The following is an 18,014-nucleotide window of genomic DNA, read 5'->3' as shown; positions in this document are numbered from 1 at the left end:
TTAGTGTTAATGCTAGGTATTATTTTTCATGAGCAAAATGTGAGTAATAATTAATGCTTACATTATTAGTACTTTTTATTGTATCAATTGTCCCAACCCATATATATACAAAATAACTGAAATAAATGAAAAAGATATTTATAAATATGAAAAAACAAGTAATTCTAGCAGAGACTTAAAAAATAAAAATAAAAAATTAAACCCACAGGAAACAGTAGAATATGTACAATGAGTGTAAATCTAAGTTTTAATTTTCTCGTCAGGTATTTATTTTGATCATTTCTGTTCAAAAATACATTCCTAAAAGTAAGCGAAATTGCCCGTAGAGATGAGAAAAGGTCTGATTCAAGTTCCACTGAAGCTTGTGAGTGGTTTTGGTGGCTTCACTGTAGTTGAAAGGTACAACCCAACATTGCATTGCCAGTAGGCAACTCAATGGCAGCTTTTTTCTATTACATATGTATTTTGAAAGAATGTTTTAGGGGAACTGAAGATCATATCTGAAACATTTAAGTATCAAGATTAAGTCTAAGCCTATCCTTAGAACAACAATAGTGCCATCAAAATACATTAGGCTGGTAAAGCTCCAGAGAAGGGCAACAAGGTTGGTGAAGGGGTCTGGAGCACAGGTCCTGTGAGGAGCGGCTGAGGGATCTGGGGTTCCTCAGCCTGCAGAAAAGGAGGCTCAGGGAAGATCTTACTGCTCTTCTAGAACTGCCTGAAAGGAGGGTGTAGCCAGGTGCAGGTCAGCCTCTTCTCCCAGGTAACAAGTGACACAGCAAGAGGAAATGGTCTCAGGTTGTACTAGAGGAGGTTTAGATAGCGTCTTAGGAAAAATTTCTTCACTGAAAGGGTGGTCAGGCATTGGAACAGGCTGTCCAGGGAAGTGGTGGAGTCACCATCCCTGGAAGCATTTTAAAGGCATGTGGATATGGCATTGGAGATGTGGTTTAGCGGTGAACATGGTGGTGCTGGGTTAATGGTCGGACTCCGTGATCTTTAGAGGTCTTTTCCAACCTAAATGACCCTCTGATTCTATGATTTGGGAAAAAGACCTTAAAAGGGTTGAGTCACTCCTTTAATAAGGTGCTTCCCTCCATATCAAGATTAAGACAACTGACAGAAAAATGTAGCAGTAAGTGTAGCACTATTTTTGCTCCTATAAAGAAAACACCTCAGTTTCTAGTATTTTTCTATGGACAGATTTGTAATACACTCCCTGAAATTTTTTCCCCCCCTGAAATAGCTTTGTATTTTGTAATACAGAAATGAAACATTCTTTCTTTGAATCACTAACTGACCACATCACATTTTTACACTATCTTTCATATCTCAATTACCAACCTTACTGTTTCACTGTGCTTAGTTTTGACACTGATAAAACTAAATAACACAAAAATCAGTCAGTATTGTCTACAATCCATATAAATGCCAAAAGATCTTTTTTAAATAGAACATGACTAAAAAGAGTACATGCTTGCTGAGGAAAGTCTAAATCATTGTTTACAATGCCAATGTATTTTCCTTTTTTACTTCCACCGCTCTTCTAGTACACAAATCAAGGCTAGGCTCTCTAATATATCTTCATGCTATAGAAAACGAATGTACATGTACATTTCCATACATCACATGTAATACTTCTGCAGTTACTTTTATCACATTTGGTTAACTAGAAGTCTTCATGGCAACTAAGTCTGTTTAAAAAGTTAAACTACGAACTAAGGCAGCAGCAATTTTTTCTTGTAGGTCTTTTTTCATACAAGTTTCCAGTGAAATATTCTTCTCAAAGCTTACAGAATTTACATTTTTGTACAAATATGCAATGTTTCCTTATAACAAACAAAGAAGTGCAGTGTGCTACTTGGATTAAGAGGTCCTCTAACTTTCTCACCAGTAAACACAGTAATTTGAAATAAGAGCACAAATCAAGACCAAGAAGAAAAAATGTATTTCCATAGATTTAGGCTGTTACCTCCTTATTTTATTAGAGATGTGACAGTACTTGTTTCTTTTTTATTTTTTCTTCAGTTACTAAATTTCAAATCAGTTTAAGCAAAAATATTTTAGATATAAAAGATACGCAATCAATGACAGTTTAGTCTAGAAGATGTGTACTCTTAATAGACATTCACAAGAAAGTGATACATTTTATGGAAGTGAACATACCCAGTTCAATTCGGTGACAGAAGGGCAGCTCCTTGGTTATTGTAATGAAATAGCTATGTAACCCTTTGAAAGCAAGCAGCAAAGTGGCACAAAGTGTGTAGTGGAAATTATAAGCATGGCTGAGGAAAGACTCTGAAACAACAAAACTGCAACCCTAAAATAAAGAAGAAAAGGCACATATTAATTTTGTATAATAAATGAAGTGTTAGCAGAATGACTAAAAAGATAAGCAACTGCCTCTTTTCACAAAATTGATCCACATTTTTGTGATTTTCAATGGATTAAAAGACATTAAAAAAGAAAGTTAAACACTCAATATTGTCAGCTTTCCATATATACACTCCTGAAGCATGTAACGTAGCCTTTTGGAATAATTTTTCTCATCTCCTCTATCGCATGGCACCCCAAAACAACTCTAACAAAGTTCATTGTTTATCAAATAATATTCCTGCAGAAAAGATAAAATTCACACCTCCCAACAGAATACAAATAAAACCTTAAACTGATACATGTTCTTACGTCTGCTGATAACTGCTTTGTGTAGTTATTGCCAAAGACCACACTTTCAAGAGAAGGAATCACAGAGTCCCTGTTTTGTGCTGGTGCATTCCTGTTCAACCACATATTCTTCACTGGGCGAGGAAAACTGCAAAAAGCACAAATGAACTGATAATCAGAACATACTGTTCTTCATTACTTCCAATGCAAACTTCAAATAATTGAAATAATATTCCTGAAAATTTAAGCCAGAAAGATAAATTTTTTAACTATAACAGGTATGAAGTGTTTATTTTCTGCAAATTTTGCTGTGAGGACTTTAACTCTTAAAAGTGAAGTAGTAGCAAGAAGTTGAAAGCTGTCACACAAATTGACATTTCTGACCTCTGCCTACTAAGGAGGAGATCCTATCCTGAACTCCTGGAAGGACAGAGCATCCTGCAACAGTAGCCTTGTGACAACAACTACAAAAAATGAATGAAAAATGAATGAATGCAGAAAGTGGAGACTATTAGATAACAGGCAGAAACAAGCAATTGCAGGTTAATAAAAAAGTGTAGATTATACAGGACTTCAGGGCTGTATCCAAGTGGAATTGCCTCGTTTCTTCCAAGGGAAGTCTTAACTCTGGTTGTTTCCAAGAGAAGGTGAACCTGAATACTACTCAGAAGAAGAAAACACTCAAAAAGTCACCACCCCCAGGAAAGGAAGAGGTGCCAATAATGTGAGCATGATCCTAGCAGAAGACCAAACTGTCACCCATGAAAGCCCCAAGGACAAAGAGGAGTGACATCTGCAATTCTCAGGTTTTTCAGAAAGAGGTGTTCCAGAAAATTGAGCCAGATATGGATACAGCAACTATCAAGTATTTGCTACATGGGGGAGCTCAGCTGAAATAAAACACTGTAAATTTTGAAGTTTCTTCCTCTCCTCATCATAAGCTGATTTAAAGGACAACTTGAATACTTAAAATAATTTTGTGGACACCAGCAACATCCTACTCTCAAGATAACAAAAGCAGCATAGAAGTTGCTGTTCTGTTTCAGTCTCTCCTTACACAAGCTGTATCAAGTTAAGGTTTAAAATAAAATAGCATTATTGTATCATCACTTGAAAAGCCAGAAACTGAGGAAAAGTACACAGAAAACCCCTCAGATTTACTGCAACTTTTTAAAAGATTAGGCTAGTAGGGACAAATAAGTTTCTGACTAAAAATTAGTATCAAAACCTATTTTTCATTTTCTGACAACAAAGTGATCAATATAGGCTAAATGCCTGAATTTCACTTGCAGGACAGTGTGACCATGTACATTTTAGATATGTGATGCTACTTTAAGTGCATTAAAAAGTGCATTTATCAGACTACGTCTTCAACAACAATAATTCCCACCTTCTCCGTACTTGTTTCTCTCCCAAATAAGGCTGTGCCATCTGTTCGGATGTGTTAGTTCATTTCCTATGTAACTATGCCTAAAATACATCACCAAAATAATTTAAACCAATTTGCAGGGGGAAAAAAAGGACAAAAACCCCATGAAAAACAGTTGAATCCTCCAAACCAGTGCAGCCCTACAGCACAGAACAGCTGTCTAACATACACAGAGATAGTGCTTTCCACAATGTGAAGACAGGTACAAGGAGTGGGAATACCTGAAGCTAAAGGTCTGGGCATTTATGGCACAGACTGGACTTGAATATGAGGAAACTCGAGGGCAGTAGCATGCAGTACTTGAAGACCATGAAAGAAGGAAAAGATAGATATGCTAAAAGAAAGGCGTGTAAAGAATACTTCATATGTGTAACTGACTGTACAGCCCTTTTTCACACAGAGAGAGATGCAAAGCAAACAGAGATTGCAAAGGGTGACACAAGTAGATGAAATAAAAAAGCTTCTGCAAAAACTAGCCAAAATCTTTTTTAAAAAGAAAAGTAAATTCTCCAGTTCCATTTACATGAATAAAATGGTAAATATATCTTTTGCAGACATCACTGCCATTCCTGTAGTAACTGAAAACTGCAGATAGTTAACACAAGGCAGCCCATTTCTATTAACAGCAGCTATTTCAGTCACTGTGTAGAGTGAGAAGCAGATCTTCCTTATTAGAAAATTTCATAAGTATTTATACATATAAATATACACATATAAATATTCATTCATTCCTCCACTTCCCTGGCCTTGGGCATTCTCTCTCTTCTACACTACACACTCTTATTTCTAATTTAAAAACCCCTCGAAATTTGTTTCAGATAACTTTAAAAGCAAAATGTTTCTCATCCCGCTGGGCCCTGAATTCCAAAAATCATCATAGAAAACAATACTGTCCATAGATTTAACTCCTTCCTAATTACTCTGTTTTTATAACATTTCCATTTGGACATCCAATAATTTATTGGCATTTTATTAGCAAGAGATTACCTTATCAACGGCTGATGCAGAGCAACCAAAGAAGCATGGACTACAACCGATATGACGGAAAGGTGGAAGTAATCAAACATAACATTGACGTAATGATGAAGGCCCTGGTGTAAGTTAAAGTGCAACTTTAAAGTTCGGCTACTAATTGGCTGTAGTGTGCTCAGGTCATCTGGTCTAAAAAGAAAATAACAAAACAACATATAATTAGAACAATCATAATTGAAATGCAAGTTATTAATAACTGACACAAATAGCAATTTAGCATGGGTCTATACTTTGGAATGCAATGGCATCTCCCCCAGGGAAAAAAAAATTAGAATGAGACAAACCGGTTATGAAATCTTAAGAGACTTCAGTGTTGGATTTCATTTTTACCATCATTTATGTCTAATATGAACACACTACACCTATAAATAATACAGATTTAAACAGTTTTAAAAGTTGACATATATTCTTGCTTTAGTAAAATCTTCTATATTTAAACTTACGAGTAGTCTGTATCCGTGAAGTGTAAATCTAATGTTAGCAGAAAATTCATTTCATTAAGCGACTCCTCAATCTACAAAGAAATTGTAGAAGCATGAAATCTTTCAGGTCTCTTATCTGTACTAATTCAAATTGTACATAATAAAGCCTAAATTATCTGAATATAGTAAATTTGAACGGCAGATTACCTTCCTCTCATCTAACAGCATTTTTATTTTGAAAATCATCACATCATCCACAGAAACTTCCTCATTTTTGTAAAGAATCTGAAATGTTTTACTGCAAACTATATTGTCATGGACTGAAGCAGGAAAGGCAAGATCTGTTGAACCTGAAGAGAGAAACAAGTATTAATATAACTGGAAAACTCAGAGCAGCTAATAAGTGGAACTATCATTTCCATCAGTTTCATGATTACCGTTTAACTGCAACAACATCAGTAATATAAGTGGTTTTCTTTTCAGTCATAAACTGGTGAAGTTTGATGGAGTACATTTTGTTTCAAAGAAACACTGTCATTATTTTTAATGTAATTTGCTGTTAATGTAAGTTCTGAAGAATTTTTGCTTTGTTACAAACTGAAGACATTCTAGGCATCAAAAATTGTAATAAAAATCCTGAATTCTGTATTGTTTAATCTCGCATTCATGTTAATTTGCAGGGTTTAACTACACTGAAAACTTAACTACCTACAGATGAGGCAAAGAGGTTAAATGACATCTACCACTCCACTGAATTAATCAAGAACAGAGGTAATTTGTTCTTTACTTCGAGATCTTTGCATCCTACTCAGGCCAGACTCATTCCGAGCTTATCACCTGAACCTGGCACTGCGCACGCAATATGAGGCTTCTGCTTTCAAACCAAAGGCTAATCATCAAAAAGAGTTCAGAAAAGTGTGATAAATGGTTGGGGAATCTTTTGCTGAAAAAAAAGAAGAGTTAGAAGACTTGCAGAAGAAATGAGAAAAGGAATGATTTAAACAGTTATTGAGGAAATATTTATCATAATAGCAAAGGATTCTCACACAGGAAGTATCATGATGGGTACTGTCCTCTGAAAAAAAACATCAAAGTCGTCGGAACTTGGAAGAACAGATGTAACAAATACTGACACTTTCTTATAACTCCTTTTAAAAAATGGCTCAATAACATCTGTGTCTCCAGAACACAGAGTCTTAGAAATTGTGTAAATGAGGGTGCAAAAGATTTTTTAAAAATTCTTTTGATTCTTCTTAATAAATTACTTCAAAGGAATCCACAAGAGGAAAAAAAACCTGCAGTTTGCAGTCTACAGCTTTGGGGCCTCTGATAGAATATTACTGCCCTTGGCAAACATTTCCACTCTTAGTAACATCTGAATTCAACTTCTTTTCAGGAACGTACAAATACTGGGTTTTGCTGAAGTGTTTTCATACATATCATCAGTTTAGGTGTCCTAGACAAAATGCTTACAAAGGCTGAATCATTACAGTGTAATTCCCCTATGTATAATGCCACTTTCAGCTTATATCCATCTGTGTCATCTGTTACAGCTGAAGGGCAGAGCAGGTATGGTTTCACTTGGCACATAATCTGATATAACTGCAAAGCATCAGCAAAAGGGATCTCCCACTCCTGGCTGAAACAAAAGTAGTAATGGAGACAAATGGCTGAGGTCCCACTTCCTCTGCAGTGTCCAACCCTGAGTTACAGCCCTCACCTCTGCTGACTTCAGTGTAACACAAACCGGCACCCCCAGAAGAGAGAGAGGAGCTGCAGAGGAAAATCTGAGTCAGGAACAGGCTGAGACACTTCCACATGGGGAGCAAGGTCTCACAAATGTGAGGCCATCAAGGCAGAACTACTGTATTTTAAATCAACAATGCACTGACTGGCCAGGACTATTTCTAAGCTTCTATTCACACAAAAGGCCATTTCCACAACAGAGGAGAAAAAATACTGGGATTTTTTTTTACTCTTGCATATAAATTACATATTTACGCTTGCATATAAATTTACTAGATTCATATTTTTATTAGATATATAGGTTTATATATATATTTATAGATTTATATTTACAAGATAGTTTAGCCTTGCATCACAAAGACACCTCATTCCTTCCTACCCTGCCTTTGTTTTTTTTTTTCCTCTGAAAACCAGCCATGAATTTTTAAGAGAAGGAGGAATTCAGAACATCCTCAAATCTGAAACAACCTCATAAAGACTAAAAATACGTATGTTTTTCTTTTCATTTTTCTAAAGCACAACTACATCTTCCTTCAAAGTACAAGAATAATAAAAGTCCTTCACAAGGCTGGAGCTAAAGCAAGTGAATTGCCTTATCATATCTGTAATGACATTCATGCTGAGTCCCAAGCAGTTCTAGTGAGCTACTAAAGGATGTGGGAAATAGAAATGGAAAAAAACTTATTTAAATTAATGAAGGACTGCATGAAGAGCTGGGCAAAGGGTGAAAGGAGATGCAAACAAACAGGAAGATGAGGAAAAACTGAGACTATGTATTTGACTTGGGGAACTAAAAGGAGGAGAGAGATCAAACAAATGGTCTGTGGGAGAGGGGAAAAGACAGCTAAAGTAAGGAAACTGCGGGTGACTTGTGCAGAGTCTAGGGAGAGCTAGAGGTAGGCAAAATGAATGGAGAGGAGTGGGAAAATCATGACATGACAAAGCAAATAGGATTTAGAATAGGTAAGTACGAGAAAGACAGAAGAGAGAAAAAAGTACAGAAAGAAGCACCTTATCAACACAGGACACCATTCTCAAGAGTGGGAGTTGTGGGATGCTGACCAGCCTCCTCTGTGGTCAACAAGCAACATTTTCACACAGTGAGGCAACACAGTGCTACTCCATAGCTATTTTCTATACACAACAACAGTCTCAGGAATTGCTATCAGCTCTTCCTCCTCCTGGAGCAGGAGGGCTGCAAGTGAGCCTACAGCATCCAGCTCTGCCAAATCAAGCAAGTGGTTAAATGGAAATGGAAAGCAGAGGTTTTTGGCAAGAGCAACCACTATGATGTGCACAAGAAGGACAAACTAACCCCCTTTCACTGACCAGCTTGTACCCTTCCTTCTGCTTTGTTGTGGGAGAAACATTATCAGTGACTACCTGAAAAATCAAACTGAGAAACTGATCTAAAAAAGAACCCCAGTTTTTGGGTTTGAAGGGGTTTTGGTTTTTTGTAAAATGGCTGCTTGTCAGCTGAATGAATTCCCCAGTTGAGTTCCCAGACCAAATCAGACACTTGTGTCAACAACATGCAGAGTAGTAAGAAGGTAAGACAGAGTGGCCAGGGGGAATCATGGGCTATTTTTTTTTCCTTTGTCAGAACTGCTGATCTAAATTCACACCAAATTGCAGTCTTAATGTTTATGCCCTTTATGCCTAGTAACAAGACACAAGAGCTAACACATGTCACAATTTACTAACAAGACTGCAGCTTTCTGAAAAAATAACCTAAGAACATTCAAAAATATACCATGAAATGGAAGAACTTTTTTCCAGCAATATCAATCATATTATTAAGTGTTGCTTTTCAAAAAATATGTTTTACTAAAGGATGTTTACCAGACCCAAATTCTTTAAACTACATTAAATTTTGCCTTTGAAGTGGAGTAATATTGGGTCATCAGAACTATTCATTTACCTCACACAAATCCAAGAAATATTTAGGAAGCTTGACCAAAATTCAGTATTTACACTGTTGCTGTACTCAGTTACTTTCAAAATAGCCTCAAAAATCCAGGTTTCAGTAACATCTTATCACATTTTCTCAGACTGTGTTAGGTTTTTCTTCCTTGAAATTCCAGTAATTCCACGTAACATTTGAAAACTTAATTAATTTTTTGCTTTTCACATTTTTACACCATGCTGAGGTATGGCCTACACAGAATTAGGTGAGCACTAACAGGTTTTGTTGCGGATAGGTAAAACCTTATAAAATGAAGGCTTGTTACCCCTGTAAAATCATGGTTCACTTCTGTTACTTCAGCTAAGTAGAAAAGGACTCTGGGTAATGACTCAGCTGGAATAGAGGTGGAAAAAAAATTATATAATCATCATGTGTTCGTATCGTGATTTACGGTGGTTGGTTAAATGATGATTGTTGTGTTTTAGAAGTATGCAGCTGATAAAGACCTAATTGCTTAAAAAGGCCTGATTTTGGCAATAAACAAGCTCCCTTTTGGACCTGCCTCAGGACACTGCATTGCTTCTTACTGCAACAGGTTTCTCTGGATTCAGTTTGCCTGGACACAAAAACCGAAAGTGAATGTCAGGTTTAAAAAAGAAAAAAGATAAGGGAATAGATAATTCTGTTCAGGAAGTTAAATCAATTTTCAGGTTTACCGCTAGAGAACAACAAAGTCTGAAAACTGGATCCTTTCAAAGTATTCTTTTCAGAAAAAGAAGGGGTGTATAAATCTGTGTAAAAGTCTGTATCTGAAGTTCTCCACTACTTTCAGATATCTACTTAGATCTGCCCTTGGTCATCTTAGCCATGGAGAAGACTGAGCAGATCAAAGGAAAAAAACAGAAGACATGAATACAAAGAAATAGCCATGCTTTGCCACCAGCAGAGGCAATCAGCAGATGAAAACAGTAACACAAATTCTGTAATCAACTTTTGAGTCCCATTGTTAAGAACAAGAAATATTTGCATTGTGTTAGTGACAAAATTAAAAACACTTCTATGTTAGTTATAACAATGTAAGACAAAAACTGTAATCCCTCAGTTAGCAAGGCAGGATAATGACCTAATTTACTGAAAAGTTTTTGCACTTACCAGTTCCATGTAACAAACTAGCTTCTAATATGTGTGGAATTCTTGGAGGAATTTTCATAGACACACGAATCTGGTAAAAGCTAAAGCAAAAGACAGTGATTTGCAACACGTGCGTTACAGCACATCTCATTCACCATACAGAGATATACTGACAAAGGCATGAATGGAGAATGGGAAGAAGGAAGAGGTCGAGGAAGTCTACAAAGCTTAATACTGTTTTACTTGACCCTTTATCTTGTTATGTTTTATTTTTTAAATCATTGACCAAAGCAGTAGCCAAACATGAATAAAAAAGTCTGAACACAGCACTTGTTTTTCCATACCCCGCAGAATTGGGGCAAATACTTGTAAAGACATGCAGTAAACTACACTGGAAAACTGGTATGAATAAAAAAATCAGGATTGTCAGCTATACTACAGCCATCTTGGAGGGATCTGCCACGGAGCACATCTACAGGACTGCTAGAATCAGTTCTGACACTGAAGGAGGTATTTGTGAACCCGCAGTTTGTAAAACTCCCCACTCCAGGATCTCCTGAAAACACACTGCTTGCCAGACACTCTCTACATTGTTTGTGGCCACCAGCTATGCAAAAGTGCACATAAAGGGTCACTCTAGGCACAACATGTCAGTACTTTTATACTATCAAAGGCAGGAACTGCAGGCTTCAAGCCTACAATTGAGAAAAACCCCAACACAAGTCTTTGGGGTCTCTACCCCATCTCTAAACCATTTTTCATTTTATTCAGCTCCATACCATTTCCAACTTTGATTTTCATTTAAGAAATCCTTAACTGTCACCAGACTGATTTTATGGAAGCCTTTACATAACACAAAACCCCACAAATACACTTAGATGACACATTCTAACCATCTCATCCCCTTTCAGATAATTTATTTTTGTTTGAAGAGTTAGCTTCAGCTCCTCAGTGAGCTGATGTGACCTACCACACAGCTCCACAAACACTAACACCAGTGAAAGGGAGGCAACACAAACACTCACAGCTAGAGAGGGGAAGAAAAACCCACCTTTTTTGTAGAAGCATGGTCCTAAATGCCCCTACGAGTACACATTTACCCTTCATATTTCACTCACAGTGTACACCAAATCACAGTCATGATTTTCATCATCCTCCAAAATCCAAATCCAAACCAATCTATTTGTGGCTTTCTAATTTTGGCTTCTAATGCTTCAACTGAAGCTCACCATTCAGGACTTCACTACAACTAACTGATGCAACTGTGTATTAGCCTAGCAATCAACCAATGAAAAAGCTCTTAATTTAATTCTTCTGCAAAATTAAAAAGTCAACTTTAGTTTTGTCAAAACTTATATATCAAAGAATGCTTTATAATGAACCAGTAACACTGTTAGAGATAAGAGATGAAGTGATTCCTACTTTTCAAAAACAGAGCAAAACTTAAACTACTGCAAGCTACTAGTTACATATTTCATTTTTGGAAACCCACAGATCAAACATGATTCCAAATACACTCCCTAAGTGATTCATAAATAGTAAATGAATTCATTTTGTATTGGGTTAAAGAAACATAAATTAAGCTTTCACTGTTATCTTCTTGAAGAGTATAAAGAATTGAGAAAATTTAAGAGTGCCCTCTCAACATTAAGCCAGAAGGATGCTGTATAGTACACTGATGTACTCCTTTTTTCTGGGTCAGATGAGACTCCCATCACCCAATTAGTTACTCATTTCACCTACACTGAAGAAACATGATACATTATAATGTACAATAGCCTCAGCAAGGAGATACTTTCCAGCAGCCCCAGCTTCACAGTGTCATTTTTGGATCCACAGCAAACATTGATCAAGAGCCTGATGCCCTACCACTACTAGCTGCATCTTCCCATGATCCTAATGACCCATCTGTCATGGTAAAGCATGCTGCTTGTTATTTCATATATTAAAAGAATGTAAAATTGTTGATATGGTTTACATGAAATATTTTGTCTCATTATGTTTTCTATTAAAACATCATATCTCAGTAAGTTCAGAGACATGTCAGAGACATGCCACATACTTTAATTCACCTTGGCTTTAGACCAAACTGTGTCATTCTACCAAGAGTTTAAAACATCCAAAATCTACATGATTCTCAGCTGATGTTTCGAAGCACTTGACAGCTCTGCAGAGCATAAATTTAATTAAGGCTTAACAACTTTATCAAATGTGGATAGATTACTGAATAAGCACTGTAACAAGACAAAATGAGAGGCAAGGTAAAATAAAAACTGAGCATTGAACAGAAAAAAGGTGCAATGGGATATTCCCATTACTTAATCCAATAAGACTCATTCACCCTAAAGATACTATTAAGTGACTGTTTACAATTTGTGCCTCAAAGAAAACAATCAGTAGAATTGTTCATGCTTAAAATGAAATTTGTGAAATGAAAAGGCTGTTAGGACATCGCTCCCTTCTTATTATTTGCTTGCAATTAATCAAGAGCAGACCATTCTATCCTTTTTCTTCAGTAAACCCTTTACCTGCCTGATATTTTTATTCGAGTTAATGGGGAGATGAAGTGGTATTGTTTGCTTGTTTGAGACAAGTGGCTTTGAGTTTCAGCAGATTTATACTTTAAGCAGTTTAGAACATAGAACATTCACCTATTAATCTGAATAATAAAATCTTGTAGGAGTTCAGCAAAGGGCAAATATGTAAACATTAATTCAAAACCTTATGCCTAGATATATGACAAAATTATTTAACTGATCAAGATATTTAAATAAGAAAACCAGCCTCCTACACAGTATTTACCTGAATTATTCACTGTCATTCATCTTTAAATGCTGTATATATATTAAGGATCTATCTGCAAATGAAGAGCTATTATACTGAAACAGGATATTTGATTCACAAAGGTGTTATATCTGCAATTTGTAAATAAGGAACTACTTTTTAAAGTTGTGATATACATTTCTCATTTGACAGGAAATTTTAAAAGTAATGTAAAAAAAAATGCATCAAGCTTCATCACTCTTTTCCCCAAGCCCTGCCTTCCTCATCTTGCCATCTTTTGTTCAACCCACTAATCAATTTGTGTTGCAATGTTTCCACTTCTATAAAAAAACAAACCAAAACCAAGTCACTTTCAATTATTTCCCAGCTGTTCCTTAAACATTGTTTCGTTCTCATAGGGACAACTGACTTGTAAACCTGATCTACTGTATCTGCTTGGGCCCACACATAATTCAGTATCAAGGACTTGCTACTCATCTATCACATTCAATTGTCCCAAATATCCTTAAAACACTCCATAAATAAGACCTGAATACAATCAGCTCTCCACTGTCTCAAGTATCAACTCTCCATTATCTAATGTAACGGGAGAACAAAGGTATCCTGAGTAGTGGAAAATCCCAGATGATAACAATGCTACAGATCGACCACACAACCGATGGTACGGCAAGTGTGCCCCAATCGATGAAGTAAACTCCAGTCTACCAAGGCTTTCAAACCCCAGTCCAGCTTCTTCCAAAAGGTGGCACATGCAGACTTAGTCACACAGTTGCAGGCTTACCACTACAACTTTTCAAGCGTAATAGTTTGGGTCCATCGGTGTGCCTATACTAAATTGCTTTCCTGAAGCGCACTGGAATGAAGAACCCAGTACAAACATCTCAGAGCATGGCTTGTGCTAGAGCAAAGCCAGTGAGATTCACATACCCAACCTCGGTACAGCTCATTTTCTCTAACACGCACCTCTAAGTGCCAGGAACATGACAGGGGAATAATCAAACTGATCCTGCACCAGTCTGGCTCCTTTTCAAGTCCTGACTCTGACAGCAACCTAGAAAAATGCTCTAGTGATACTAGAGACAGGGGCTTCAGGTTCATATAAAGATTTATGTAAAACTGTTTTCCAAAGCAGAAATACTAGAAAAAGAAAATAGCTCAAGCTTTGCAGTCAGCATTAGGATTCCAGAAAAGTGCTAGGCTTCTTAAAGCCTAGTTTTTTATGTGAAGATTCTTGAAGAATAATTTGAAAAAACCTGTTACAATCTGTCCCTTACTCTCTGTTTTGACTGCACTGCACTGAAAAAATGCCTTTTTATTAAGGGTTGACTTTTTCAGATAACAAAGTCAGAAGTATTTTGACAAAGATGCTTTAAAGCTATTCTGTTTTGAAGAAAAGAATCAATGGTATTCAGAAAGGTGGTGTACTGTAAACACATTAATCACCTGTAAAAACAGCAACATCCATCCCAAACAGCCATTAGCTCAAGCTGGATAACTGCGTATTTTACTAAACAAAGAATAAAACAACAGAGATACTGCCAAGAACTTTAATTTACAGTATGACAGAAAATGCACTAAAAAATTAATTCATGATCAAGAGCCTGATATGCATTAACTGCTAAAATACCCTGACAGATTATGCCATGATGTTTAGAATCACCACCTGATAATTCAGCAAGATACATTTGGGTGATCCTAGATGATACAGCTAGGGTTTGGCACTTTGAAAGGCTGGGCTACAATGGCAGCTACGAAGTTGAGCCTTAGCATGAGTCACTGCAGTAGAGGCAGTGCAGGGAACACAGCTGGATGAAGGTCTGACACCACACCAAGAACAGATTTTGAATGAGGTTTTAGACCCATTTTTTCCAGACAACAAGCAGCTTGCAACAGCTTGACGTTCATGGTGTTGATGTGTTTTGAAGAACAGGCTCCAGAGGGAGGCTGAGTAAATGAGACTTGAAACAGTCTTAAGGATACTTAAGCATTGGAACAGATTGTCCAGATAAGCTATGGAATCTCCAATTATGGAAGCTTTCAAGATGTGAGGCAGCAGCGCTCCAAGCAACGTGGTTTGGATCAAATTATGCCCCTCCTTTCACCAGGAGGAGCGTCAGAACTGTATGATATGCTACTATCCCTTCCACCATGAATCAGTCTGTGATCCCAGAAGTTAAAGGAAACCTGAAAAACAGCATTCAGCAATTTACAACATGATGACTGAAAGGTAACACAATAAAAAGCACATCTGGTCGGGAGCTGGTACACAAAACAAGTTGCAGACACACCTATGAATAGAGCATATTCCAGCTCCCGGTTTTCCTAAGTCCACACAGGCAAAATCCTTCTCAACAACCGATTTACTTGCTTGTCTGAAAGGCAGCATCTTTTACTTCCTATTACATTTCCAATGTCATAGACTTAGAAAATAAAAAGATGACCTACAACACCATCTCCAAAAATTTGCCAACCCCTCCTTCTATAAATGCTTACAGCATTTACTTATCTTCGCCACAGACACAAGGTCTAGGAGGAATACTAGATCTCTTGCTCTAGTTGCACTGCTTAAAAGCTTTATCCTGAAACAGTTTGACATCCATCCCCCCATTCATCCAAAACCCCAAAAGCAAACCTTTGCTTTTGCTTCAATGTGGGAGATAGTAGACATCTCAAACGCTTAGACTAAGACAGCGTACAAGCAAAGCTGAAGTGGAGAGCTTATAAATATCAGGTGATTTCTGTCAAACCCGGTCTATGCAGTCATTCTTCAGTAAATATATGCATGTACCTGCCTGTGTCTGTTTATGTCATTTGGCCCTCAATGTCATTACATGCAAATACATAACCATGATATTAAAAGGTTCAAGGATATCTGGAGCTTCGTGTCCTTACTACAGACCTTGTAGGAAAAGGTGTTCTGAAATAAATAGTTAGAATTACTGCTCTCCTGTAGGCAGAGGACAAGTCTACTGTCCATCCTGTATAAAGGATTAAATCTTGTTCATCAAGCTGCATTACAATCTTGAAGATTCAAAAATATGGCATGTGCCAGAAAATGCTTTCCCACACAGGAATATTGACAGGTTTCCTTTTTTTATCCCCACTGGGTGGGAACTTCATTTAGATAGGCATAAATAAGGGGGGTTTTACCACATTTAAGGAAAATGGTAATTTATAATGTGAGCAGGAAATAGGTTTATCAATAACTGGAATATATCTTGCTACTGACAAAAATGGAAACATACAAAGTAATAATGATTTGACTTTTTAATGCTCCCACATGGAACTACAGGGAGTAATGCATGCAAATGCAATCATAAAGTACAACTGTTATTAAAATAAAAAAATCTCATGCATTAAAAAAGCATATGAGCATATATGGCAATAGCTGCACAAGAATTTACTTGAAAAACCACTTAGTTTGTCAGCTAAAGAACATTCCAAGGCAAGTGTACATTCTGAAAAAGCCTCATAACATACTTCATTGTTGAGGCAGAACTTTTTTTGCAGTTCCTCTTGCCAGGAAGAGGAAAGGTAGAAGCGTGCATGGCAAAGTCTGAGCCTTCCCCTTCCCTAAATCCCACTACACTCACTGCACACTTAAATGCATTCAGTCACATTAACAACAGCAGGCACTGAACGTCGTGAACTGTAAAACTCACATGCACATTGGGTCACCTGCAGGGCAGATTCTAAATTTATCAGTTAACCAAATGGAAGAACAGCTGTGACTCTGTATATGCAAAACCTCAGGGAGTTACTGAATGCAGGGCCCTATTGAAGACACACCCTCCAGTGCAGACCACCACTAAGACCTCTCCTTTTTCCAAGGTGAGCTGCGGCTCAGGCAAGCAAGGTTCATTCTGTGCAGGAGGAAACAGAGCTGGAGATGAAGCACTGCTTTGCAAATAAAGAATGTGGCACTGAAACGAGAAACTGCAAGGAAAACAGACAGAGGAATGAGTCTCCAGAGGAACAGGCAGCTCTGGGGGCAGTGATTCCATGGAGGCAGTGTCAGACTGACCCTGGCAGAGCTATGTCTTCTACAGATCACACCTCTTCCCAAGGAACCAAACGGGCATTAACAGAAACTCCCACTGCAGTGAGAGGTTGAGTCAGCAAAATACTGAAAGGATCCAACAACGAGAAAAAACCTTCCTTTATTTCTGTCCAACACCCCCCTGTTCTACAAGATAAACCCCTTGCTACTGGAGAGACCATACATCCCTAATTCATTAATGGATTACAAAAAAACCCTTAAAAGCGGTAAAGACATTTAGCATTTCACATGGTCACAAGCCAATACTGACAAATGCCAACATACTTTTCTAGGCAATCTGAGTACACCTGTAATGTTTAAAGCATTTCATATGATTGTGGAACACAAATACTCCATTTTAAACATTACCACAAATTTGCCAGATTTTTTTTTGTAACCTCATAAGCATTCTGTAAAAAGGCAATCCAGGCAAAGAGGAAAATCAGAATGGAAGTAAAATAAGGTGCAATGGAAGCAAAATAAGAGAACATAGAAAGAATAAAGCACAGGCAGTAAAACGTTGATTATTGAAGGGCCAAATTAAAAACAGAATTGGTTAGCCTTGTTCCTCACCAGGAGACATGCACAGTCATCTATAAAAATTTAATCTTACCAAGCCCAGTTGGGGCCCACAGAATACCAAATGGACACCAAACTAGCTACAGGGTTTATCTAGACAGGAAATTATTTAATACAAGTATAGAACGCACAAAAAGATTCTTATCTTGCAATCACTTTGTAATAAGTACTTCTGATATAGACCAATATGAGATTACACTCTGCTGTAATTGTGGGATTTATCTAAGAAACTCTAATTCAGATACTTGAGCAGCAGGAAAACTATCATGCGCAAAAGACAAT

General features: G+C 37.1%; 1 protein-coding gene across 5 annotated transcripts in view; it reads right to left on the bottom strand.

The window, feature by feature from the left end:
- FAM135A (family with sequence similarity 135 member A) overlaps positions 1–18,014 on the bottom strand; it is an 81,001-nt gene that overhangs the window by 31,295 nt on the left and 31,692 nt on the right. For 4 of the 5 annotated variants that reach the window (XM_032104746.1, XM_032104747.1, XM_032104748.1 and 1 more), the window contains 6 exons: positions 10,352–10,431; positions 5,755–5,897; positions 5,569–5,639; positions 5,081–5,254; positions 2,686–2,812; positions 2,167–2,320 (listed from right to left, as the gene is read on the bottom strand). In XM_032104746.1, the coding sequence (XP_031960637.1) occupies positions 2,167–2,320; positions 2,686–2,812; positions 5,081–5,254; positions 5,569–5,639; positions 5,755–5,897; positions 10,352–10,431 (749 nt within the window). The remainder of the gene's footprint in view (positions 1–2,166; positions 2,321–2,685; positions 2,813–5,080; positions 5,255–5,568; positions 5,640–5,754; positions 5,898–10,351; positions 10,432–18,014) is intronic. The other variant, XM_032104750.1, reaches the window with a different exon arrangement.

This window comes from Corvus moneduloides, chromosome 3 (assembly GCF_009650955.1).
Source record: "Corvus moneduloides isolate bCorMon1 chromosome 3, bCorMon1.pri, whole genome shotgun sequence".
NCBI lineage: Eukaryota > Metazoa > Chordata > Aves > Passeriformes > Corvidae > Corvus > Corvus moneduloides.
The sequence above is the reverse complement of the archived record's forward strand: the minus strand, read 5'-3'. Positions and strand labels throughout refer to the sequence as shown.